This window comes from Xenopus tropicalis, chromosome 5, assembly GCF_000004195.4.
Source record: "Xenopus tropicalis strain Nigerian chromosome 5, UCB_Xtro_10.0, whole genome shotgun sequence".
Classification (NCBI taxonomy): Eukaryota; Metazoa; Chordata; class Amphibia; order Anura; family Pipidae; genus Xenopus; species Xenopus tropicalis.
In genome coordinates, this window is record NC_030681.2 from 25,120,185 (window position 1) to 25,148,148 (window position 27,964).

The 27,964-nt window shown below is 39.5% G+C and overlaps 1 protein-coding gene across 1 annotated transcript; it reads left to right on the plus strand.

Moving 5' to 3' along the window:
• Window positions 1-5: 5 nt before the first annotated feature.
• On the plus strand, window positions 6-27,052 carry mcm8 (minichromosome maintenance 8 homologous recombination repair factor; the record flags this gene model as incomplete). Its single annotated transcript, NM_001078876.1, is given in 19 exon segments — window positions 6-50; window positions 5,619-5,787; window positions 9,235-9,327; window positions 10,631-10,713; window positions 11,619-11,765; window positions 12,110-12,213; window positions 12,298-12,496; window positions 13,310-13,395; window positions 14,836-14,987; window positions 16,426-16,624; window positions 17,348-17,378; window positions 17,558-17,698; window positions 18,538-18,679; window positions 19,660-19,855; window positions 22,076-22,292; window positions 22,838-23,047; window positions 23,731-23,807; window positions 24,169-24,358; window positions 26,845-27,052. Coding segments are annotated over 18 exon segments (2,532 nt in total). The 5' UTR covers window positions 6-50; window positions 5,619-5,651.
• Window positions 27,053-27,964: the final 912 nt, after the last annotated feature.

Below are 27,964 nucleotides of genomic sequence, written 5' to 3' on the forward strand. Positions count from 1 at the left end.
AGCGCATCGTGCGTTCGGCGGTCTACTGACGTAATCTACTCAGTCCCCCGGTACGCCGCTCATGCTGGCTAGAATGTATGGGGGCCAGTGTGACTTTTGCTTTGGGGAGGCCGAAGGGTTAAGAAAGAGGTGAAATCAAATATTGGAAGGGTTTGTGACACAAGGGCAATTACACTACTAAATGAAAAGGAGAGCGTCATTGCTGTGCAGCTTCCTAGCTGCGGTTGCTAAGGCAACCAGTTGTGTCAGTGGGCGGAAGTGACGCGAAGGCGCGGAGTTTGGAATTAGTAGTGAGGGAGGAGGCGGCTGGAAGGAGCCGGGTAGGTGCTTATTATGAAATAGGGACGGATTTAGGCAAGGGTGGCTTGCTCTTGGGGCTAAATAGTGGTGACTGCACAAAGCAGAATTATGAGATGGCCGAGGCAAAGAAAGCAAAGCTACTGCCATTGATCTGTATAAGCACAGCCTGTAATGTGACAGGAGCTCAATAGCAGGAGTTATTGAAGGGATTCAGTTATGTTTTTTATGGGGTACTTTTTATTTCTAAATTACAATGTTTACATAGCAAATAATTCACTCTGCCATTTAAAATGTTATTCTTGAATCAGCAAATGTATTTTTTTTTTAACTGTAATATTGGTGTGTTGGTGCCATCTCAGTACCTCGTCCCTGTCCGCAAAGTTTTGGGGTGGGGAAGAGGCGAGGCCTTGATGCCAAGGGGGTGGGGCTATGACATGGTGAGCGTCGATTTCCCGATCGCCGTGTCAATGTCAGTGAGTCCTGCCCAGTTTTCCTAATTTTGGAAACCGAGCAGAAGGTTTTGACTCAGACAGTCCTTCCAAAAACTGCGCTGTCCGGGCCAATACCAGACAGGTGGCAACCCTACTATTGAGTGCTATTCTGATACCTACTGGGAGCCATGGGCGTCCGCAGAAAATTTTCCAAGGGGGGGCAAGTAAGCTAGCATCATCCTGCAACAGACAAATATATATATATATATATATATATATATATATATATATATATATATATAAAAATATATATATTTTTTTTTGCAGGATGATACTAGGGGAGGCTAAAGATGGCCCATACACAGACTGACCTACAGCTAATGTGACACTTAGTGGATTCGCTGCTGGCGTAAAAAGTTAACCTCCCAACTACCTCTTGCCGTTCCCACTGACTCCCAGGGATACTGTACAAAAGTGCGGGTGGGGGTGCTTTTTTTTTTTTACCCTAAAATGTTTAGGATGTAAAAGTATTCATACGCGCACTTCTGTTAGGGGATCTGCAAACATTTGTGTTTGTGATCAGTTAGCTTAAAGGGGTAGTTCGCATTCAATTCACTTTTATTTTTAATGGTTTTTCAGTTATTTAGCTTTTTGTTCAGCAGCTCTCCATTTGGTATTTCAGCAGCTATCTGGTTGCTAGGGTCTTATTTACCCTAGCAACCAGGTAGTGGTTTAAACAAGAGATGGGAATATGAATAGTTAAGGGGCCTACTTAGAAAAATAAGTAATACAAAATTATAATAATAATAAAATTGTAGCCTCACAGAGCAATATTTTTTGGCCCCCATTTGAAATCTGTATAGAGGCAGAAGAGAAAGGCAAATTATTCAAAAAAATTAATTAGAAAGACCAATTGCAAAGTTGCTAGGAATAGGCCATTTTATAACATACTAAAGGTTAACTTAAAAGTGAACCACCCCTTTAGATGTGTTTATGTTAGTTTTATAGCAAGAAAGGCAGTGGGTACTGACTCCCCATTATATACAGTGAGACGCAGTCCGTATTTACAAACCCAGCACATTATATACAGGGAGATGCAGTGGGTACTGATGGCAGATATTCAGGCCCTGGCACTATAACACTGGCACTGATACACAACATTGGCCCCACTGTAACTTACTATAAATGAACAAAACAATGACAAAAAAAAAAAGATGTCAGGTCAGGCAAAAAACAATTTAATGTCAGCTAGTGATTCTTTAGAACTGTATAGTGCCTGTGTATAGTACCTGTGTATAGTACCTGGGTATAGTGCCTGGGTATAGTGCCTGGGTATAGTGCCTGGGTATAGTGCCTGGGTATAGTGCCTGGGTATAGTACCTGGGTATAGTGCCTGTGTATAGTGCCTGGGTATAGTACCTGGGTATAGTGCCTGGGTATAGTGCCTGGGTATAGTGCCTGGGTATAGTGCCTGTGTATAGTGCCTGTGTATAGTGCCTGTGTATACAGTGGAGGAAATAATTATTTGACCCCTCACTGATTTTGTAAGTTTGTCCAATGACAAAGAAATGAAAAGTCTCAGAACAGTATCATTTCAATGGTAGGTTTATTTTAACAGTGGCAGATAGCACATCAAAAGGAAAATCGAAAAAATAACTTTAAATAAAAGATAGCAACTGATTTGCATTTCATTGAGTGAAATAAGTTTTTGAACCCCTACCAACCATTAAGAGTTCTGGCTCCCACAGAGTGGTTAGACACTTCTACTCAATTAGTCAACCTCATTAAGGACACCTGTCTTAACTAGTCATCTGTATAAAAGACACCTGTCCACAGAATCAATCAATCAAGCAGACTCCAAACTCTCCAACATGGGAAAGACCAAAGAGCTGTCCAAGGATGTCAGAGACAAAATTGTAGACCTGCACAAGGCTGGAATGGGCTACAAAACCATTAGCAAGAAGCTGGGAGAGAAGGTGACAACTGTTGGTGCGATTGTTCGAAAATGGAAGGAGCACAAAATGACCATCAATCGACCTCGCTCTGGGGCTCCAAGCAAGATCTCACCTCGTGGGGTGTCAATGATTCTGAGAAAGGTGAAAAAGCATCCTAGAACTACACGGGAGGAGTTAGTTAATGACCTCAAATTAGCAGGGACCACAGTCACCAAGAAAACCATTGGAAACACATTACACCGCAATGGATTAAAATCCTGCAGGGCTCGCAAGGTCCCCCTGCTCAAGAAGGCACATGTGCAGGCCCGTCTGAAGTTTGCCAATGAACACCTGAATGATTCTGTGAGTGACTGGGAGAAGGTGCTGTGGTCTGATGAGACCAAAATAGAGCTCTTTGGCATTAACTCAACTCGCTGTGTTTGGAGGAAGAAAAATGCTGCCTATGACCCCCAAAACACCGTCCCCACCGTCAAGCATGGGGGTGGAAACATTTTGCTTTGGGGGTGTTTTTCTGCTAAGGGCACAGGACAACTTATTCGCATTAACGGGAAAATGGACGGAGCCATGTATCGTGAAATCCTGAACGACAACCTCCTTCCCTCTGCCAGGAAACTGAAAATGGGTCGTGGATGGGTGTTCCAGCACGACAATGACCCAAAACATACAGCAAAGGCAACAAAGGAGTGGCTCAAGAAGAAGCACATTAAGGTCATGGAGTGGCCTAGTCAGTCTCCGGACCTTAATCCAATAGAAAACCTATGGAGGGAGCTCAAGCTCAGAGTTGCACAGAGACAGCCTCGAAACCTTAGGGATTTAGAGATGATCTGCAAAGAGGAGTGGACCAACATTCCTCCTAAAATGTGCGCAAACGTGGTCATCAATTACAAGAAACGTTTGACCTCTGTGCTTGCAAACAAGGGTTTTTCCACTAAGTATTAAGTCTTTTTTTGTTAGAGGGTTCAAAAACTTATTTCACTCAATGAAATGCAAATCAGTTGCTATCTTTTATTTAAAGTTATTTTTTCGATTTTCCTTTTGATGTGCTATCTGCCACTGTTAAAATAAACCTACCATTGAAATGATACTGTTCTGAGACTTTTCGTTTCTTTGTCATTGGACAAACTTACAAAATCAGTGAGGGGTCAAATAATTATTTCCTCCACTGTAGTACCTGTGTATAGTGCCTGGGTATAGTGCCTGGGTATAGTGCCTGGGTATAGTGTCTGGGTATAGTGCCTGGGTATAGTGCCTGGGTATAGTGCCTGGGTATAGTGCCTGGGTATAGTGCCTGGGTATAGCGCCTGGGTATAGCGCCTGTGTATAGCGCCTGTGTATAGCGCCTGTGTATAGCGCCTGTGTATAGTGCCTGTGTATAGTGCCTGTGTATAGTGCCTGTGTATAGTGCCTGTGTATAGTGCCTGGGTATAGTACCTGGGTATAGTACCTGGGTATAGTACCTGGGTATAGTGCCTGGGTATAGTACCTGTGTATAGTGCCTGTGTATATAGTACCTGTGTATAGTGCCTGGGTATAGTGCCTGGGTATAGTGCCTGTGTATAGTGCCTGGGTATAGTACCTGGGTATAGTGCCTGTGTATAGTGCCTGTGTATAGTGCCTGTGTATAGTACCTGTGTATAGTGCCTGGGTATAGTGCCTGTGTATAGTACCTGTGGGATGAAAACTGCAGCAAAAGTTGAGAGTTGGTTCTTAGGTAAAGTTACAGCTGCAGATTGTTCTTTTCAGTCTTTATTTCTGTTTCCAGTTTGCAAAATCTCCCGATCCCTGTGTGCATCTGTGCTCTGATTGGTCAATTTTACTGTCTGTCAAGGAAGCTGTGCTCTGATTGGAGAATCCACAAGAAGAAAGATCCAATCGGAGCACAGCAAAAACGGGCTTGAGAGGAAAGTGCAGAAACGGAGTAAGGTTTTTGTTTTTTTGCTACTTTTCCAGGGGGGGGCAAGTGCCCCCTCTTGCCCCCTTCTGTGGACGCCCATGCTGGGAGCTGCTATCTTGCTCCCTTCCCATTGTTCTACTGATCGACTGCTGGGAGAGGGGGATATCACTCCAACTTGCAGCGCAGCAGTAAAGTGTGACTGAAGTTTATCAGAGCACAGGTCACATGGCTGTGGCACCCTGGGAAATGAAGAATATGCCTAGCCCCATGTGAGATTTTAAAATTAAATATTAAAAAATCTGTGTTTTTGAAAAACAGATTTCAACGCAGGATTCTGCTGGAGACTGGGGTATGTGGGTGGACTTAGCAGAAAACCATGTTTCCCCTCTGCATACACTTAATCCTGCAATATTTCATAGAAACCACATGAAATAGGCCCATATGCTGACCTAGCTGAACCTTGGTTAATGTTTTTTAGGTGCCAAATAGAAATTTAATGTATAACTCACAGTGCATGTAACACAATTGTATGTCATAATTCATATGTTAAATGTTTTTCCTTTACTTTTATGTAAAACTGAAAAATAGAACTTTTTTATTTTCACTTTTAAGCTAACCACTACTTTACTTCTCTTATTAACTCCCTCTCTAAGAGACCTGCACAACTTTTCTCTACCTTTAACTCTCACTGCTCAAGATATTGCTGAGCAATGTCAAAATTGACACCATTAGAAGGGATATCCCACTACTAAATCCCCCAGCCATTTACCTCCCTTCCTCCACACTCCCCAGTCTCTTCTTTGCTCTTTTTCCCCTGTGACTGAAAAGGAAGTCTCAAAACTTTTGGCTAGATTGCTGCAGAAATTCCAGACTAGAAAGCTGCTCAACAAAAAGGGAAATAATTAAAAAAAAAAAAACCAACAAAACAAATACAGCTGAAGACCAACTGCAACTTTCACAGACTATCAATATCGTATTAAAAGTGAATTTAACGTTAAATTACCTGCTGAGGCTATGGTTTTTCTTATCTTATTCCAGTTGCAGTTTTTGTGCTTTCCATGACATTTTCTAATGAGTCAGGGCTGGCGAGGAGGATGGAGTGGGGGAAGAGGAGGCAACCCATATGCAGGAGGTTGGAGAGGTCGGCCATGGAGAGGAAGGGGCCAGGGTGGATCCTGGAGCAGAAATAGTGGAAGAGATCCTGTTTGTAAGTTTGATATTTTTTGATTGTGTTACAAGGGTGTGATTAAGTGCAGGAATCAGGATTCTTTGGGCCGCCAGACATTGAACTACAACTTCAAACCACTAACTGTTGTAGCCCAGTAAATTCTGAAAGGCCATGGGTGACCCATGCTTGTTCTAGAGGAGTTGTACATAATGGACTTTCAGTAACCTAGCTAGCTCGTAGCTGACCCATAGTTAACACTAGTTCTAAACCCTGATCATCTAATGCTTAATAAAACAAAAGCAGAAAATAAACCTTTTTTCCTCCCATCTGCAGGGTGGGCAGAAATGGTAAAAGCTGAGATTGATTGTAATCAGAAAATGATTATTATATGCAGCACACTTAATTTCCCAATCAGAGCTCAATGTCAGGTATAGGCCTGCTGGATGAGACCCAAGTAATATGCTGTATGCATTCTTTTTATTAGTAAAACTTGGTTATAAAGAATCACCATATTCTGTAGCGCTGTACTGTAGATAGGAGTATTGAGTGTAATGATTATATATTGAACAACACAAGAGGGCCCTGCTTAATAGAGCTTACAAACTGAAAGGCATGTTCAAGCATTAAGCCACAAAACAGTATTATAAGTGATATGGCTTAAATACACTGTATATAAAAAGTCTACATATCCATGCAAAATGGCAGGTTTTTGTTTAATAATAAAAGAAACCAAGAAAAATCCTGTCAGAACTTTTTACATCTTTATTGCACAATTGCGGTCTATACAATTACAGTACTCCGTCTATTTGGCCTTGGCACATCTGGACTTGGACACATTTTGCCCACTCCTCCATGCAAAACTTTTCCAGATCAGTCATGGCGAGGGTGTCTCCTGTGCACAGCTCTCTTCAGATCAGCCCACAGATTTTCAATCGGATTCAGGTCTGCACTCTGGGCCATTCCAGAACACTGATCCTCCTTTAGTGAAGCCATTGCTTTGTTGATTTAGATGTATGCTTTCTATTGTTGTCATGCTGAAAGGTGAAGTTCCTCTTCATCTTCAGCTTTCAAGCAGATGCTTGAAGGTTTTGAGACAAAATAGAAGACTATTTGGAGCTATATATGATTCCATCCAACTTGACTAAAGCACCAGTTCCAGCTGATGAAAAGCAGCCCAAAGAGGCTGTGTTATTTTTGCGCCAAACATACCTTTTTGGAATGATGGGCAAATAGTTCAACCTTGATCTCATCAGGCCATAATACATTTTTCCACATGGATGAGAGAGACCGGGTGTACCTTTTTGCAAAGTTTAGCCTTGGATGTTTTTCTTTGTGAGTAACTGCTTTCATCTTGCTACCCTACCCCACAACCCAGACTTATGAAGAATACAACTGATTGATGTCACATGTAGGGAACAACCAGTACTTGCCAAGAAATCCAGATGTTGCTGTAGGCAATAAAGGTGGAATTAGTTGTTTTTTATTAAACATAAACATGTTAAGCCATTTTGCAGGGGTATCCAGTGTACATACAAAATTGTGCATACATGAAAACTAAATAATTCTGCAGCATGCAAAACAAAGCACATACCATGCAACCTCCAGCTTTCCATTAATGAGCTCCAGTTTGTGGCATACTAGATATTAATATTATAGTGGCTGATGCAGAACTGAAGGCAAATTCAAACTTTGGGCCAGTTTCTGTTAAAGGACATGTAAACATTTTCCTACAATGTATATCAGTTGGGCACGTCTCCCCCATCCAAATGGCATCATTTGTACTGCATATATCCCCTCCGTTTGCCAGCACCATCACATTTTCCTAAAGCAAATAGCAGCTTTCACCCTGTGCCCAATTTTTCCCTGATACATTATCAGATATATTTAAATCTGCAAACAGCATACACACACACATCTTATTCAGCATACATTTCATTAACAATACAGGCTCACACAGGCAGAACTGTCTCTGATAAAAGTTCTACTTTGTTTGAGCTGAGCTCAGGAGAGAAAGTTAGGAGAAAAAAATTGAAGCAGACAGCTAGAACTGAGTTTCTATGGGAACCAGCAATGCCATCTCTTCACTGGCTGCTAGACTGGGGGGCGTGTTTAGTAATCTGAGTTTAGAACAACTGAGCATGTCTGGCAAGCCAGGAACCAAAGCAAATTCCCGAGGGGGGGGGGCGAGTGGGTTACAGGAGCAGAAGGAAATCTAAGTGATAAGGGGATGTTGCAGCCTTACTATTAACCTCTGGACAACCAGTGGGGCAGGTATTGAAAGAGGCTGTTCACTGATTACATTTTTGTGTGTGGGGTTTACATGTCCTTTAAAGAATAAGTCAATCAATCAAGCCTGTTTTTGGTTTATGTGATGTGTAAGTTGGCTGAAGCCGCAAATTTTAAATACAAATTTTACTAAATGAAAACAAATGCAGTAGATAGTGCTAGCAAAGGGAAACATTCTATTACTTTATTAAAGGGGCAGTAAGCCCCTATTGTTCAGCACAAGTTTTGTGAATAGAAGGGGCAAAAACTGAAAATTCACTTTAAGACTTAATGTATTTCTCCCAGGCATGTGTGGGAAGCAGACTCCACTAGTCCACTGACTGGGGCTAGGAAAAGTTAGGGGTTAGATGCAACCCTGTAGGCTGAAGGTCTACTCACCAGTAGCAACATTGGGTTTGGATGCCAAGCCCCGAACCTACAGCCAGAGGAGTGGATTACACCATAAACCCATAAATGAGCAGGCACTCTGTAATTCCAACATTGACAAGTTTACATGTGTTTAAAATAGCCATACATGTTTCGTGCCTCAAGACACTTAATCACAAGCTAGTTGATTTATACAGATCTCATTATTTTTGTCTAATCAAAGTATCCTCGTTACAGGTAGAAAGAGGCAGAAGAAGCATGGGTAGAAACAAAAAAGTTATCGATTAGTGCTTTATTTTAGAAAACAAAAGAAAAAATGATTTATTTTACATACAAGAATAAGCAGAATACATTTTTAACACAAGTCCTATATATTGTGCCCATGCTGAACATCAATCGTACGTGCATACATCTATAGGCATATATAAGAAGCAGAGAAAATAATTTTGTATCTGTTCTTTCCCTTGAATTACTGAAACTATAAGTATAGGTGGCCATACACATTCAGATCTGCTTGGCTGGCAAAGGTGGCCATATACATTCAGATCTGAATGGCACTGTTGCCAAACAAGTGGATAGAGTTACACTTTAGCCATTTACGTGCTAGGCCATATCAGGCTGATCCAGTCGTTGGCCCTATACTCATGAGTCTGTGTAAATCTGTGTCTAATTGTACTGTGCTGTCTATAAGTTTGATCTATCACCTTTTTTTGGGCTTCTATAACAATTAATCTTTTCATTAAATAATGGATTTGTTATGTGTATAAGAGAACATTCTGGGGGGATTGAAGTTTACACAGTGTCTTATTTATTGCATTTTTTTTTTATTTATAGGTTTTTCAACTGCTCCCCCTAAGCCTCAGCTAACACAGACTACACTAGATAAATACATTCCCTACAAAGGCTGGAAGCTTTATTTTTCTGAAGGTACCAAAGAAAATGGGAGACTTTATTCATGTGAGGGATGTGTCAGAACACTGACAGAGTAATGATAGCTGTGATAAAGGAGCTATAGAAGACATCAACTGATTATTTCCATCTATGGCAAGAAAAAAATCATTCTTTTATTTGCAGTTTTATATCAATCATTCTCTCTGCTTTATTGTATTTGATTGCCTGCCCTATCTAAAGCAGGGGAGTATTTTTCAATTTGCTGTCTGATGTTAGATACTAGATAGTTTCTCTAATATTTGAAGAAGAAAAAAACCTTTCTGTCAATTTCTCTGTGAGTGTAATGTTAAAGAGAAAACCTCTAAAAAAGGATTACATATAATATTCAGACATAATGTATTCCTAGTCTGCATTGTGTAAACAAAATATTTGTGCTACAGAAATTCCCCCCCATCTGCGGCAGTTGCACTTGATAAAAAAAGAATAATTTGCATTCAGTGTCAGAGTGGGGATTCAGTCATTTGTACACTTGCTATTATAAAGACTTTTGCATGTGATTTTACTGGGCGCAACTGTACTGTGCTTTTTGGTGGCAACCATTCCTGTTGGGTTTAATTAATGTTTAAATGATTTTTAGTAGACTTAAGGTAAGGTGATCCAAATTACAGAAAGACTTAGAAAGCCTCAGGTCCCGAGCATTCTTGATAATAGATTCCATACCTGTAATTATAATGAATTACGTCAATGTGTTCAGCAAGTTGTGCCCATTTTTTAATAGCCACACTTGCATTCGTAATTAATAAACCTTAGTACAAGTCCATCAGCATCATTTTAGCATGATGTAGACATTCATTTTTTACGGTCTTTGATATATTTACATTTTTTTATTGTGCAAATCTTGGCCTTTGAATTTTAGATGGGCATCTCTCTTCTGTGTATTAGCTTTTTACATAATGTCCTATTCTTAGCAACTTTTCATTTGGTCCATATTATTTGGTTTTTTTTTGTTTGTTTGTTTTTTTTTAAATAGTTTCTACTAATTTAAAAACTGCCTACAATAATCGTCCTATTGCAGACTGAGCTTGGAGTCTCTTGTCTGCCTTTCCACATATCCATATTGTTGTCATATTTAGCAATTTTGTTGTCTATTTGTGCTATTGGCTGTGATGCAGAGCTCACTGCTTAAATGAAATTGCTACAATATGCATTTTATTAATAAGAATCTATGACTCTTGCCAATGATATATGGCTGGTATTTTCTCATGCCTAACATAGCAATATACATTTTGCATAAGTCATTCTGGTACTGGTGACTCCAGCTAACGTTTGCCATTTATAGCTTACAGCGACAGCTCCCCATTTTTGGAAAAGGTTCGTGCCTTTGAGAAGTTTTTTACCAAACAAATTGAACTTTATGACAAGGTAAGTAAACACTGAATTAGGTATGTATGTTGGCAGTAAGCTTTGCAGTGCTCCATGCCACTCCCAGTTAATTCTGTCTCCAGCCGCTAGTTCAGCCTGCTCTGGGGCAGCAGCAGAGGGGGTGAGTGTGGGCATTTAGGCAAGAGTGTGACACGTCTAGGGAGACACAGCAGGTATTGCTGTGAGAACTCATTTGTCCACCATTAAGTTTTTTTTCTTCTATTAAAAAAAAAAAAAAGTGTGTGGGAAGAGGAGGGATTGGCTTCCTGTGTGATCAGAGCAGCTGCTTCCTACTGCTGTGAGGTAATTTTTAACAGAGAAAATGGCAGAAGCAGAAAGAAAGTGAAAACAGAAAGAAATAGAAAAGTACACACAGAAATTAACTTATAGGCACAGAATCTTGCAGACAGAAAGCGAGAGAGTTTTAAGGAAGGATTCTGTGAGGCAATATAAAAGCATTTACCACAGGTGGGACTGGAAAAGTGAATTTGCTCATCATCATTATTTATGTATATAGCCCCAGTGAATTACTCTTTACTCAATAACAAACGAGGGGGTTACAAAAATATAACAAGGGTTACGGAGTAAAATTAGGATCGGAGGGCCCTTCTCGCAAGAGCTGCTCATAGATACAAGAATAAGCCGAAATAATCTTAAGGGAAAAGCTGTTGTACAAAATATAATCATATAATCGATATTAATACTACAGGAAATTTCATGTTCAAAGCCATTTACTGGTTAAACGCCTTACGGTGCAAAGGGATTAAAAATAGGGATAAAAAGTAACATCACAATGGCAGTGAGTGTAATGACAATGGTCTTTTTAAAAATGACACCGAAGATGCATTTCTATATTGAATGGAGAGTGTAAAAGTTTGGAACCTCTAAAAAACTATATTTCACAGGATGAAATAGAAAGGAAAGGAAGTATTCTTGTGGATTACAAAGACCTCCTGCAAGATGAAGACCTTTCTGCATCCATCCCAATGTCCTCAGAGCTTAAAGAGATGCCTGAGAAAATCCTGGAGTGCATGGGTCTAGCTATACATCAGGTATTTGCAAACTGAAATGTCTTTTGTTTGTATTCGCTTACTCTGTCAAGTACTGTGGGAGAAGATGGGACTATATGAATAGTAATAATATACATTTGATTTGGTGTCTCTGTTTGTATTGTTGTATTCTAGTTCAAATACAGCTTATTTAGAAGGAATTCAAATTCAGCAGTTACTGGGGTTCATCTCCCCAAAACCTCAGTCATTTTCAGAATATACTTTTTGGCAGCTGCCAGTATAAGGAAATAGGGTTACAAAAGTCCCAAAATTTTAAATATAGCGCATTTTATGATTTTCTTTTGGCTGCAATAATACTGTTTAACAAATCCCTTCATAAAAATCAGGTGTTAACTAAAGATCTTGAGAGGCATGCAGCAGAACTGCAGGAGCAGGAGGGCCTGAGGACAGAGGAAGCACCTATAGTTAATGTGCCCTTTATTCATGCCAGGTACTAACGCCATCCCATATCACAAAATCTTACTTCAGGTTCACTTGGAAATATCACCACTTCAAAGTATTTTATTTGTTTTAGGGTGTTTAATTATGATCCACTGACACCTCTAAAGAATCTCAGGGCAAGTTTGTACGGCAAATATGTTGCTTTGCGTGGAACAGTTGTTCGTGTCAGTAACATCAAGCCGTTGTGCGTTAAAATGGCTTTTTCCTGCAACATGTGTGGTGACATTCAGAGTTTTCCTTTTCCTGATGGAAAGTATGCTGTGCCTACAAAGGTAACTGTGTTTCTTTATTACATTTTATCTGTCTTTAATGCTACTTTATCTGGGGAGCTATGTAGTGGACTCCTTATCTGGGGAACTATGTTAGTTGACTCCTTATCTGGGGAGCTATGTTAGTTGACTCCTTAGGGCTCTGGCACACGGGGAGATTAGTCGCCCCCGGCAAAACTTCCTGTTCGCGGGCGACTAATCTCCCCGAGTTGCCTACCCCTGCCATCCCACCGGCGAACATGTAAGTCGCCGGCGGGATGGCAGACGCGGCGGGGCGATTTCAGGAAATCGCCCCACCGCGTCTGCCATGTGGACTCCTTATCTGGGGAGCTATTTAGTGGACTCCTTATCTGGGGAGCTATGTAGTGGACTCCTTATCTGGGGAGCTATGTAGTGGACTCCTTATCTGGGGAGCTATGTAGTGGACTCCTTATCTGGGGAGCTATGTAGTGGACTCCTTATCTGAGGAGCTATGTAGTGGACTCCTTATCTGAGGAGCTATGTAGTGGACTCCTTATCTGGGGAGCTATGTAGTGGACTGGAGGCCCTAACTATAGATTAAACAGATTGTGATTTGGGGGTGAATACTTATTTACTGTTTGGAAACTGGTAACTGTCAAACTATGTTTTCATAAATCTAGTTTAGAGGCCAACCAAAGTGGGGACTAAACACCAAATATCTGCCAAACTTCTTGACTGTATGTACACTTTTATTTACTAAATGGCAGAAATATTGCTCTTGTTTAGCATATAGTGCAGTGAAATACTTTCAGTGTGCAAATAAAAATCATGGCTTTATTGTTTTGTTTATTGCAGTGCCCTGTGCCAGAATGTCGGGGGCGCTCATTTACTGCAAACAGAAGTTCCCCTTTAACAGTAACTGTGGACTGGCAAACCATCAAGTAAGTCCTTTATGAATTCCTTATACAAGCAGACAAATGTGTATGTACACCTGTGTATGAATATCATTAAACAGCACATATGCATATCCTTTATCTTGTCTGCCTACAAGGTTTTATTTTTATATATGCCTCTTGTATCTCAGGTCTGTACCAGATCAAAGTCTTTGCTATAAAACCCCAAGAACAAAGGACCCATAAGGCCTCACTCTTGTTTTGATGCAGCTTCAGTTTTATTTGTTGCCTGTTAATAGCAGTTACTTTGTACACAACAATCATAAAAGTAAAACCCCGCATTTATTTCCATATTAAGATGATGTATGAAATAAAAGTCATAGTGAAAGGGTTCCATGCCCGCCATCTGCCTACTGAATAGGGCTATGATGTTTTGTGATGTATTCTCCGAAATCAATATGCAACTCACCACAGAGAAAAAGAGGCTCAGGTTGTACCGCCCTAAACCTTCAGCTAGGGGAGCATTTTTTTTGAAGAGCAGGCATTCACTGAGCAAATCTTCAGGCAGAATTATTGATTAAAAAGTTATTGGAGTACTGCCTTATGTGTTTCATGTTTACAGACACTTCAAGAATTCTGCCACAGGATTTGCTCAGTGAGTGCCTGCTTTTCAAACAGTATTCACTGAATGCCTCATCCATTTAGTATCAAGATTAGATGAGATAATAACACTGTAGAACTATATAATTTAACAATAAGCATTATGCAGAATTATTGGGGTACAACAATCAAGATGACCAAAAAAATTGTTATCATATTTCTTGTTGTGGCCCTTAATTTTTAAAGGTGAATGAAATCTGTTTGCTCAGCCTGGCCCCTTACTTCATGATTAACAGGCAGAGTAGCGCAGTGGGGTTGGCAGCTGCCATCTTTGGCTGCTTGACTTCCTCTCCCAGGTAGCTATAGGATCTGCCAACCCTGCTGCACTACTCTTCCTGTTATCATAAGGTAAAGGGAAGCAGGGCTGCATTAGGGTGAATCAGTGGTGCAGTTTGGGATGGGGGTGACGCAGATTGTGTAAATGGTTTTTGTTCTTCTTTACATTTATTTATGTTGATCTGTGTAGGATAATACCAACCAATTCATGTTGTTCAGATGTCTCCCAAAGTGGTCAGTAGTTTTTGGACTTATAGTATAAGAATTCTGTACCAGTTCACATTACAAATCTGGGGTCGAAGGAATTCTAAATCATATTTTGCATTCCAAACAATATACCTAACATGCCAATTCTCGTGTTGTTGACCTATCTTTGCCAATTCCTAACTGGTGTTTGCTTTTTTGAAAACAACTGCTTAGATGATGACTTCATTTAGTGCCTGCTTACCTACAATAGATGATATTCTATGTTAAAATATGAAGTATATGTAATGAAGGCCATAGTGTATAATATTTATAATATTAATGTATTCCTTTTTTCTATTGGAACAGAGTCCAGGAGCTAATGTCAGATGATCAGCGAGAGGCAGGTCGAATTCCAAGAACAGTTGAGTGTGAACTAATTCAGGATCTGGTAGACAGCTGTGTTCCTGGCGACATGGTGACTGTAACAGGCATTGTCAAAGTATCAAATACAAGAGACGGTATGTATGTTTGATGGTTCGTACCTTTTTAGAGAATAGCTTTACACCAATAGCTAAAAGTACATGGGTACATTAGACTTTGCATCATCCAACCAAAAGTATTTGTCTGTTAAAAGCTTTGAAACATTAAAGGGGTGGTGCTTTAAGTTAACTTTTAGTATATTATAGAATGGCCTATTCTAAGCAACTTTTCAATTTTCATTTCTGTTTTTTCTTTTTTTATAGTTTTTGAGTTATTTTCTTTAGTCTTCTGATTCTTTCCAACTTTCAGATGGGGGTCACTGAATTAATTTTTATTGTAAGTTGTTATTACTCATCTTTCTATTCAGTTGATCTCCTGTTCATATTCTAGTATCTTATACAAATCAATGAATGGTTGTTAGGGTAACTTGGACCCTAGCAACCAAAATGCAAAAACTGCAAACTGGAGAGCTGCTAAATAACTCAAAAACCGCAAACAATAAAAAATTAAAACCAATTGCAAGTTGTCTCAGAATATCACTCTCTACATCATACTAATTTAAAGGTGAACAACCTCTTTAAGATGTTTATAATGTTTTTCTAATAAGAGATTTATTCTTCAAGGTAGAACTATTGCCTCTGAATGTGCTATAGAGGTCTACAAAAGTTACTATAAGCATTCTTAAACTACAAAAGCTAAGATTTATGCTGCATAAAACATATGTTTGCAAAGGAGAATGTTAGAATGACATCTGTCTGACTCAAGACAGTAAATAGCATTTATTGTAACAAATATTATGTTCCTCATTGAATATTGTAAAACGCTCTTTCATAGTGTATGGCATAAACGGAAATTCTAGGACCATTTTCAAAGCTGCCTTGATTAGAACTACCTACAATGTTCTATAGGCAGCGACTGCCTAAAGCTGGCCATACACGCACCAATATAACTATGTTTCATACGATTATTGTCCCAATAATTTTCTTACCATGGCGGTTGGACATTGGTTGTTTAATTCCGGTCGGATAACGATAAAATCTGTGCATGTATTGTGCATCTGATGATATCCTTGGGGGACCTGTAATACATTTCCAGACTATTGTTATCTTCCAATTATTTCATGTTCAGAACATACTTCAGATTGTGATTTTTAGGACTTAATCCTACAATTTCAATCTGAATGTTAGTTTTAGATTGTTGCATTTAAACGCATGATCGATATCCAAACGTTCGAATATGTGTATAGCCACTTTAAGTTTTTTTGAACAGCTGAGGTAGGGTTGGCTGAGGCTACCTGTTAGAGCTGAATAAGCCAGATTGTTTGGCTTTATAACTGTAAGGAATAAAATATTTCTTGTATATTGAAAATGTACTCGGTGGGATTGTCAGGGAGCCAATACAAGCAGTAGAATATAAGTAAAACTGTTTTTGAAACATGAAATGGAAACGCTTATGTAAGTCATTTTATTCTTTCAGGTGGCTTTAAGAACAAAAATAACAAATGCATGTTCCTTCTCTATATCGAGGCAAATTCTGTCAGTAACAGCAAAGGACATAAAATCAAAAGTACAGATGACAGCGAGAGTCATGGAGCCTCTATGGATTTTTCTCTGAAAGACCTCTATGCTATTCAGGAAATTCAAGCCCAAGAAAATCTGTTTCAATTAATAGTCAAGTAAGTACTTCTATTGTATTATTGCTATAGTATAGACAGAAACAGGGAGAATATACAGTACCGCTATAGGATCTCTGATCTGGAAACCCGATATCCAAAAAGCTTTAAATTAGGGAAAGGTCATCTCCAAAAAGTTTATTTTATGCAAATAATTTTCTCAATTATCCCTTTTCGCTGTAATATTTAACCGTACCTTGTACTTGATGGTAACTGAGCTTCATGAATCCATATTGGTGGCAAAACAATCCTATTGGGTTTAGTTAATGTTTAAATGTTTTTTAGCGATCCAAATAAAGGAAAAACCCCAGGTGCCAGGCATTTCAGTTGGCCTTCAATCTGGCCCACCTATCTACTGCAGAACAGTTATTTTTTCGATTTTCCTTTTGATGTGCTATCTGCCACTGTTAAAATAAACCTACCATTGAAATGATACTGTTCTGAGACTTTTCATTTCTTTGTCATTGGACAAACTTACAAAATCAGTGAGGGGTCAAATAATTATTTCCTCCACTGTATATATATATAATCTCAAGCAGCAATCAAAGCTGATACTTGAACTTAAATTTCAGGACACACTAAACACTGAAACTCCCATGTTTTATAATAAATAGTTATGATTATCATAAATTCACATAGACAGAGTTTACAAAATCTGGTCTGTGTTAGCATATTAAGACAAAAGCACAGTATGGCAGAACAAAATAATATATTTTCTCATTTCAGCTCACTTTGCCCTACAATATATGGACATGAGGTAAGCTCTCATACCCCTACAATGCTTTGTAAATCTGGTTTTACACACATATGTGTGCAAGTGAAAATATACAGTTTTTAAAAATTATTAGATGAATAAGATGGAAATCCAAATTCTGTCGCACGTTTACATATGAATAATTATTTTTTTAAAGTGACAAAATATTTTATGTTGTACAGTTAGTCAAAGCGGGCCTGTCACTAGCACTTTTTGGGGGCTGCCAGAAGTATGCAGATGATAAAAACAGGATTCCCATCCGAGGAGATCCCCATATACTTGTGGTAGGAGATCCTGGTTTGGGGAAGAGTCAGATGCTACAGGTATGTGTTTGTTTTCTCACATTTGTACATCTTGCCATGGCTTTTGGTAAATATATGTTCACTCCTATGCAGAGTTCTGTTTCTGGGGCTATTAATGTATTGAAAAATAGACAGACTGTATGCTGAAGATGAAACTTTGAAGTGATCTGATACCTATAGCATGGGCTTGCAGCCACCAGCTGTGCTACAGTATATTAAAGGTGGCCATACCTGGGATGTTAAAAGCTGGAGCCTCTGTCCCTCTACATAAAGTTGGCAGATTTTTTTGTCCCTGTGAAGGACTGCTGTTGGTCTGCCTGACTAATAGCTGGATGAAAATCAGCCCAAGTCCCCATTAGCGCATTGATGCAGTCTTCTCCTGACAGGTCTGCATAAGCCCATTTTATGTTTTGATTGTTGGCCCACAGGCCAAGTGATCAGATCAGCCTGATTTGGCCCAGCACATGGGTGGCCATACGGATAAAAATCTGTTTGCATGGCGACCTCGCCAAACAAGTGGATCTATTAGTGCACGGCCGGCTTTACTTTGTTACAGACCTTCATAAAACCTCACCCTTAAGCTTTTCAAATTCTTTATCAGATATAATCATAGCAATGCAGAACCGAGGTAGAGTCTCAAAATTATGAAACTTTACGAAATGAGCAATACAGGATGCTTTCTTTTTGCTATATTATCATGCTTTTTATCCATGAGAAATGTAAGTGCTAGATAAATTTGTTACTCTCTTCCATACAGGTAACTAGTATATTCAAGGAAAGAAAATACATATCTTGTGCACATACAGATATCTGATATTAAGAATGAAGTTCCGTTGTTGACCATAATGTGTAATTTGCAGGCCGTGTGCAATGTAGCTCCTCGTGGAGTTTATGTTTGTGGAAACACTACCACCACCTCCGGACTGACCGTGACTTTATCCAGAGACAGCGCAACTGGAGATTTTGGCTTGGAAGCTGGGGCACTCATTCTTGGAGATCAAGGTTAAAAACAATATCCTTATTGATGACACCTTACAAATAATGTGGTTAATACAGGGATGATAATTACCATTAGTCTCAAAGTCTGTCATACTCTGGATTCCATAAGATATGGCATTTTGTGCTATTTGTTTAACAGCACCAAACACTTTCAGCTGCTCACACCACACTGAGAACAAGTGTTACATCCTAGGCCACGTGTTTTCCCACAATTTCGATGTCATTGCATCCTAGTGGAGCACCGTGTTTGCCGCAATTGCATCCAATACACTGAAATTAACACAGTTGTGTGAGCATTCATAAATCTGCCGTATGTTGCATCTAAAATTTTCATACAAGGGAAGGAGTAACTTTCAGGGTTTAGATATAAAATGGCCATAGCGTATGATTCTTTGAGGTCAAATTTGTTGTGCATATACAGTTGTATCCTGTGGGAACCCTGGAACTACCACCACATTCAAGCTGGTGGTCTCTCCATGGTTCTCTTGTGTCAATTTGCACACAATTTTCATTATGAAAAAACGCGCTCATTGCAACAACGTGAATGTATGTGGATCTGATTGACTGAATCTTGCCAGCAGGTGATATGCATATGAAGCAGGATAGGGAAGCCATGCACAGTAACCAATTTAGTATCTCCTTGGGCAGAATGCAAGTTTGGTGTCAGCGATCCCTTCCAAATAGAGAACAGAGGAGAGAGATTTAGAAGCCCTAATTCTGATCTGTAACTTAACTAAACTTGTTAAATTATAAAGAGGGGCTCACTCTGATTGTCCCAATGGTAACTCTTAATTAGGCCCTTTTTCAGGATTCAATGCACATAGATGCTTTGTGGACCAAAAACATTAAGTATTCTTACAGGCTATGAGCTTACACAGCAAATTACATAAGCAACAATCCCAAACCAGCTGAAGAGATTCCTATAAGTGTGTTTTTAATAAATTAGTGTTTTTAAATACAGGATCTGGATTTTTGTTTTTTAGGTATATGTGGAATAGATGAGTTTGATAAGATGGGCAACCAGCACCAGGCGTTACTGGAAGCAATGGAACAGCAAAGCATTAGTTTGGCTAAAGCTGGCATTGTCTGCAGCTTGCCAGCCAGGACATCTATCATTGCCGCTGCAAACCCTGTAGGGGGACACTATAACAAAGGAAAAACCGTTTCTGAAAATTTAAAGTGAGTGCCTTTTAACCATGTTTGTTCTGTAGAACTAGCCTGCTAGGGATGTTATCTCAGTGTCATTTTCTTTATTTCATTTATTGGGTGTTTAAAGCAGTACACATATATAATGGGATTTTGGTAGTGTTCCAGCATATTGCTTCAGGATGTTGAACGGATATCAGACCTTATTATCAGTACCTTGGCACAAGAGGAGGTGTTGTGTTCCAGTGCTGCCGTCCATCTATTTCATTTTGTAATATCATTTTTTTAAGGGTGATGTTGCCTGCGATTAAATCTGCTAGTGCTGGGCGGTATACCGGTATATACCGAACACCGTTTTTTTTTTAAAAAATGATAAAATTTTTTAACTTACCGGCATACCGGTGTGGGCGCCTCCTGGCAATTTTTCTCACTATTTCCGGGTTGTGCGCGCTGACGTCACGCGCGCAACCCGGAAATAGTAAGAAAAATTGCCAGGAGGCTCTGTGAGCTGTCGGGGGTGCCTGCGGCTGCCTGGCCAGTAAGTTATATTTATGTGAAGGGGATGGGGGGTGCGGATGGGGGGGTGTTTGGGGTTGGGGGGGTGCGGATGGGGGGGTGTTTGGGGTTGGGGGGGGTGTTTGGGGGGGGGGGGGTTGGGGGGGGGTGTTTGGGGTGGTCACCTAATCATGCATGGGGAAAAAAAAATACCGTCAAATACCGTGATACCGATATAATAAAAAAAATACCGTGATATAAATTTTTGGTCATACCGCCCAGCACTAAAATCTGCGCTACTGCATGTAACAAATCTCCTGAAAATGGCTTGCCCCAAGAAAAATATTACTCACAGTGATCTGGTTTAATCACAGGAAAATGCAAAGGGACACAGTTTCCAGCAATTAAGCCAGATCACTACAAGGTTGCCTGCACTTCACTGTATTGCTGCAGAAAGGCATTTCGTGGGGATTACTCTTCCGCAGTAGTGGAGATTTAACCACTTTCCCTGTGTGCCCTTAGGGCAACTTAACTCCCTACCTCATTTACACATTTTTTTTTTTCTACCACCTCATTTACATGCAAGAGTCCTTGCTGGGCTGATTGATTTCTGCAGCCAGAAATCTATTGTTGAACACTCACCTGACCAGTGTCCTGGTTGACATAAGAACTTACTCTTTCTCTTTTTCAAGCGTGCAGTCTACAAGCTGCACATGTACACATTAAAGGAACAGTTCATTAAAGAAATACAACTGGATAAATAAGCTGTGCAAAAAATAGAAAAAAATATATATATATTTAAATATAGATAGTCAAAAATATAATCTACAAAGGCTGGAGTGAACAGATGTCTAACGGAGTAGCCAGAACTCTACTTCTTCCTTTGTATATCTCTAACCTGTTAGCCAGTCAGGGATTAGACAGGGGGCCATATGGGACATAATTGTTTGGTTAGTTTGCTTTTGGTTCTGACCTGCCTACTCAAGATCAAAAGCACACTTACTAAAGAGTAGTAATTCTAGCAGTTTACATCAGCCTGATAAAGGCTGTCTACTAATGTTACGCATGTGTTTAGTAGGTAGATGTTTGAAGGTGGCCGTGCATGGGCAGATTTTAGCTGCCAAATTCAAACCCTTCAGACCGATTCTGCAGCTTATCTGCCTGTGTATGGGGCCCTTTAATGGGCTTAACCAACATCTGGCCAAAAATCTAACAGATGCCTATCAAGCAGGTTTGATTTCCAATTGGATAAAGGACTGCATTGGCTCATTGATATGGTCCTTGCCCAGACAGCTCATATTTCCGTTGTTAGCCCAATATCACCCACCTATAGGTGGGCATATCAGGGGAAAGATCCACTCATTTGGCAAGCTTGCCAGACAAGCTGAATTTATAGTGTATAGCCAGCTTTAGTTATGATTTTCATGTTTATTCAGTATGGTTACAATCAATGGTTTATATAATCTGAGTGATTCTAATCTAAAAAAAACAGGCCCTTTAAGTGCAATGGTTATATATTGCAAATATGATATTCTGGATTAGTGTTTTAAACAAAATTATGCTTTGAGCGGCATCTAGTGGTGATAATATACTACTACAGGCTTGCTTTTTTTATAGGTAAAAATCTTATGGAAAGTTGGAAAACTAATCAGTACAGACACCCCTATATATATCTCTGATGTTCTGCAGTAATACACAGAGCAGATTTGTGATTGTTTATCCACCTAATGAAGCATATACTTTTTTGTTTGCTTACAGAATGGGGAGTGCCTTACTTTCTCGTTTTGACTTAGTGTTCATCCTTCTTGATACCCCGAATGAAGACCATGATCACTTGCTTTCAGAGCATGTGATGGCTATGAGAGCCGGGGCTAAGGAAATGCAGAGTGCGGATCTGACGTGTCCAACTACACAGAACTCCAACACCTCTGTTCTAGAGGAGCCCTCTGAAAGGCCCTTAGGAGAAAGACTAAAGGTAAGAGTCATTTTCAGTACTTGTTATGAAACATTAGCTGAAGTTTAAGGGAATTAGTGGTATACACTTTTAACTGTTGTGTTGCAGAGTATATAAAGGTATAGGACCTGTTATCAGGAATGCTTGGGACCTGGGGTTTTCCAAATAAGAGGTCTCTCCATAATTTGGATCAACATACCTTATGGCTGCTAAAAATCATTTAAATATTATATAAACCCAGTGGGTATGTTTTGCCATCAATATGGATTCATGCAGCTAAATAACCATCATGTACAAGGTTCTGTTTTACAGAGAAAAAGGAAATGTTTTTATTAAAATTATTTGCTTAAAATGGAGTCTATGGGAGATGGCCTTCCTGTAATTGAGTGCTTTCTTATAACGGGTTTCTGGATAACAGATCCAATACCTGTGTGTTATTAAGAGCAGAGTGTTATTCTTTTACTGTGATGACAGTTTCCCTTTAATGTAGTAGCCAAATAAAGAAAAACAGTTTAGAGGAGCTAATAATTAACACATTTTCCTTTGCTGTGCTCTGTATTGTTTAGCTGAGGCCTGGGGAACACTTTGATCCTATACCACACCAGCTGTTAAGAAAATATGTTGGATACGCTCGGCAATATGTCCACCCAACTCTGTCTCCAGATGCAGCCCAGGTTCTTCAGGACTTCTATCTTGAATTAAGAAAACAAAACCAAGGCATAGATAGTACTCCCATTACCACAAGGCAGCTGGAGTCTCTTATCAGACTGACAGAGGTACAGAAGACAGGGTTATTGGTTAATGCGTAAATCGGGTATTTAATGGTTTAAATCTTAAAGGACAAGTCAACCCAAAATATAATTTTTTGCCTAATAAAATAAAACATAATTCTAAGCAACTTTGCAATATACATTCATTACATATTTTTGACTTATTTCTATAAATAATTGCTTTTAGAAGTAGTGTTTGCCTGCCCTTTTCTATTCCCTGCCCTGGTGGCTCGGGCCCAGCAGACTGACAGACCTGTCTTGCTGGGGGAGACTGACCTTTGCAACATTGTTTAAAAAGTTACAACCGGGAGTTCAGCAATTGCTGCTTTCAATAGCAATTACATGTTTGAATTATTTTTTCTTTTATTAGGCAAAAACTTATTTTGGGGGTTGACATGTCCTTTAACTGGCGCTACCTTTTGATTCCTTTTATTGTCTCCAAGTTTTAAATTCTACCCAGGGTCAAGCATTATTCTAGGCAGAAAAAAATTATTTGGGTTTTATAGACATGTATTTCCTGGGAAACTATCAAAACGAGGTATCTCAAAGGAAATGAGACTTGGGCCCCTAGTGGAGATGCAATATATTCACATATATGTTACATAGTTGTACAGCTGTAATTATCCATCATCCTAATCACAGCGTGAATGTGTGAGTATCAGCTTCATTGATTTGTGGTTTCTGCTAAGGCACGGGCGAGACTGGAATTAAGAGAGAAGGCTACTAAAGATGATGCTGAAGAAGTTGTTCAGATAATGAAGTACAGGTAATGACACTATTTCAGCAGTAAAATGTTTGTAAAATGCATTGTTTACAAACCTTCTATGCTTTCTCTTTATATGTTAATACCTTCATAAAATCTATTATAGGCTTCTTCTGTATGTAACATCTCTTACGGTACTTTACAGCGCAATGGCTGTAGCTTTTGGCAGCAGCAGCAGTCTGTGGTGTAACCAGATGTTACTGGGCCCCATAACAAATGAATATAACAGTTTAAGTAACAGTGTGATTAAATCATTTGTGGGTATGAGTCTTTCCATATGTCCTTCCACTGCCAAGATTAGTGGGGCACATTTCTTGCTTACAATTAATGATGACGTTAAGTTGCTACTTCTTCTGGTTTCTAGCCTGCTGGGCACGTTCTCTGATGAGTTTGGAAAGCTGGACTTCCATCGATCTCAGCATGGTTCAGGAATGAGTAATCGGTCGAAAGCGAAAAAGTTCATATCTGCTCTGAATAGGATTGCCGAACAAACGTACAACAATCTATTTGAGTTTCAGCAACTTCGCCAAATTGCCAAAGAGCTACAAATCCAGGTTAGTGTATTACTGTACCGTTTGCGTTGCCTCAGGGCCATACGTCCATTAATTTCCCTCAGAGATAATTGAGGTTACAAATGTTTAGCTGTAGCTATTAAAAAAAAAAACCAAAAAAAAAAAACACAATTAAACCTGTACATGTCAAGACCCTCAGCTACTGGGGCTTTTTTTATATATGGTTATGTCCCTGTACCTGATCTGTAGTCAGTTGATAAATTGTCCATGTTTTTTTTCAGGTTATTGACTTTGAAGGTTTTGTAGGCTCCTTAAATGATCAAGGCTATCTTCTGAAGAAAGGCCCCAGAGTCTATCAGCTCCAGACTATGTGACTTTCCCAACATGTTGACACCAAAATGCCTTTATTGTGTTCAAAGAAATCACAGCAGAACTGCCACAAACCCATTACTCACTTTCCAACGTCAGGAAACAGTTAATGTTTATTTCATTTGGATTGTTCTGACCAAAACCATTTCCCCCCAGCAAATCTGCTGACTTTATGCACCTTGTAATGCTATGTACTTTGTAAGCAAATACTTCCAGTATGGTTCTGCAGCTGAAAGAAATGGACCCAGAAGTGTTACATCGTCACTAAATGTACAGTTAAACTGTATTAAAATGTTTATTTTCACTGTAGTAAAAGAATGTTTTACAATTCTGAAAAGCCTGTCATCATTTATGTACTGTACATACAAGATAACTTTTAGTATATTATTTCAGTTGCCCTTCCTTTTTAAGTTATTGTTTTTTTACTTATTTGCCTTTCTCCATTTGGTCACTGAGCCCCTCAGCCTCTGTGAGGCTGCAATTTTATTTGTTATTGTCAGACCCTCTCCTTTTCATTTTATTCCCTCATCTAAACCACTGCCTACAGTGGAGGAAATAATTATTTGACCCCTCACTGATTTTGTAAGTTTGTCCAATGACAAAGAAATGAAAAGTCTCAGAACAGTATCATTTCAATGGTAGGTTTATTTTAACAGTGGCAGATAGCACATCAAAAGGAAAATCGAAAAAATAACTTTAAATAAAAGATAGCAACTGATTTGCATTTCATTGAGTGAAATAAGTTTTTGAACCCTCTAACAAAAAAAGACTTAATACTTAGTGGAAAAACCCTTGTTTGCAAGCACAGAGGTCAAACGTTTCTTGTAATTGATGACCAAGTTTGCGCACATTTTAGGAGGAATGTTGGTCCCACTCCTCTTTGCAGATCATCTCTAAATCCCTAAGGTTTCGAGGCTGTCTCTGTGCAACTCTGAGCTTGAGCTCCCTCCATAGGTTTTCTATTGGATTAAGGTCCGGAGACTGACTAGGCCACTCCATGACCTTAATGTGCTTCTTCTTGAGCCACTCCTTTGTTGCCTTTGCTGTATGTTTTGGGTCATTGTGCTGGAACACCCATCCACGACCCATTTTCAGTTTCCTGGCAGAGGGAAGGAGGTTGTCGTTCAGGATTTCACGATACATGGCTCCGTCCATTTTCCCGTTAATGCGAATAAGTTGTCCTGTGCCCTTAGCAGAAAAACACCCCCAAAGCAAAATGTTTCCACCCCCATGCTTGACGGTGGGGACGGTGTTTTGGGGGTCATAGGCAGCATTTTTCTTCCTCCAAACACAGCGAGTTGAGTTAATGCCAAAGAGCTCTATTTTGGTCTCATCAGACCACAGCACCTTCTCCCAGTCACTCACAGAATCATTCAGGTGTTCATTGGCAAACTTCAGACGGGCCTGCACATGTGCCTTCTTGAGCAGGGGGACCTTGCGAGCCCTGCAGGATTTTAATCCATTGCGGTGTAATGTGTTTCCAATGGTTTTCTTGGTGACTGTGGTCCCTGCTAATTTGAGGTCATTAACTAACTCCTCCCATGTAGTTCTAGGATGCTTTTTCACCTTTCTCAGAATCATTGACACCCCACGAGGTGAGATCTTGCGTGGAGTCCCAGAGCGAGGTCGATTGATGGTCATTTTGTGCTCCTTCCATTTTCGAACAATCGCACCAACAGTTGTCACCTTCTCTCCCAGCTTCTTGCTAATGGTTTTGTAGCCCATTCCAGCCTTGTGCAGGTCTACAATTTTGTCTCTGACATCCTTGGACAGCTCTTTGGTCTTTCCCATGTTGGAGAGTTTGGAGTCTGCTTGATTGATTGATTCTGTGGACAGGTGTCTTTTATACAGGTGACTAGTTAAGACAGGTGTCCTTAATGAGGTTGACTAATTGAGTAGAAGTGTCTAACCACTCTGTGGGAGCCAGAACTCTTAATGGTTGGTAGGGGTTCAAAAACTTATTTCACTCAATGAAATGCAAATCAGTTGCTATCTTTTATTTAAAGTTATTTTTTCGATTTTCCTTTTGATGTGCTATCTGCCACTGTTAAAATAAACCTACCATTGAAATGATACTGTTCTGAGACTTTTCATTTCTTTGTCATTGGACAAACTTACAAAATCAGTGAGGGGTCAAATAATTATTTCCTCCACTGTAGTTGCTGGGTAAATTCAACCATAGTGACAAGATGGCTACTGAAATTCCAAACTTGAGAGCTGCTCCAGGAAACCAACTAAGGCCTAAGGGAAGCGTTTCAGTGCTCATCACCACATGGGACTGTGCATAATAGGAATCTGGACAAGCTGAATATCACTAAATCGTTATATGTTTATTTGGCTGAACTGCTCTGATCCATTTGTTAATCTCCCCGTGTGCCAGAGCCCTAAATAAACGCCAATAAGATTGTTTTGCCATCAATAAGGATTAATTATATCTTGGTCAGAATCAAGTACAAGGAATTGTATTATTATTACAGAGAAAAAGGAAATCATTTACATAAAGTTTTTACTTATTTATTTACAGTGGGCTCTTTGAGAGATGACATTCCTATAATTCTATAGATAAAAAGTTATATAAAAGTGCAATAAATAGGGCTTGGGCTGAACATACTGTCTGTTGTTTTAATTACTAAAAAAAAAAATGTAAGGGCAACAGGGAAAGTGAAGCTCCTCCATGCGAGGTAGATTACCCATTCACAGACAATCCCCCGGGCATTATGGACTCCTGATGATAAAGCAGTGACAACAAAGGATAAAGGCAATAAAATTGCTAAAATCCAATAAAACCACTAAAATCAACGCTCATCCCTAGTGTACATGCCTCCCCTGAATATATTCACATTAAATTATGGACTAGACTTTCTTTTTTTATTAACAGCACAAAAGTCCAGGAATAAGTGATATACCCAGTGTATAATACATGGGGGCATACTCACTTATTCTCTTGGCATATATGTCATGGAGTGAAATATTGGGTTTTTTTCACAACAGGTTTCTGTTTTTTTTACTTATTTCAGCTCACTTTGTCCTACAATATATAGACATTATGTAGTTAGTCACAGCTAGCACTTTTTGGGGGCTGCCAGAAGTATGCAGATGATAAAAACAGGATTCCCATGGGAGGAGATCCCCATATACTTGTGGTAGGAGACCCTGGTTTAGGGAAGAGTCAGATGCTACAGGTATTTGTTTTCTCACGTTTGTACACGGTGCCACTGGCTTTTGGCAAAAATATATTCACTCCTATGCAGAATTCTGTTTCTGGGGCTGTTATATATA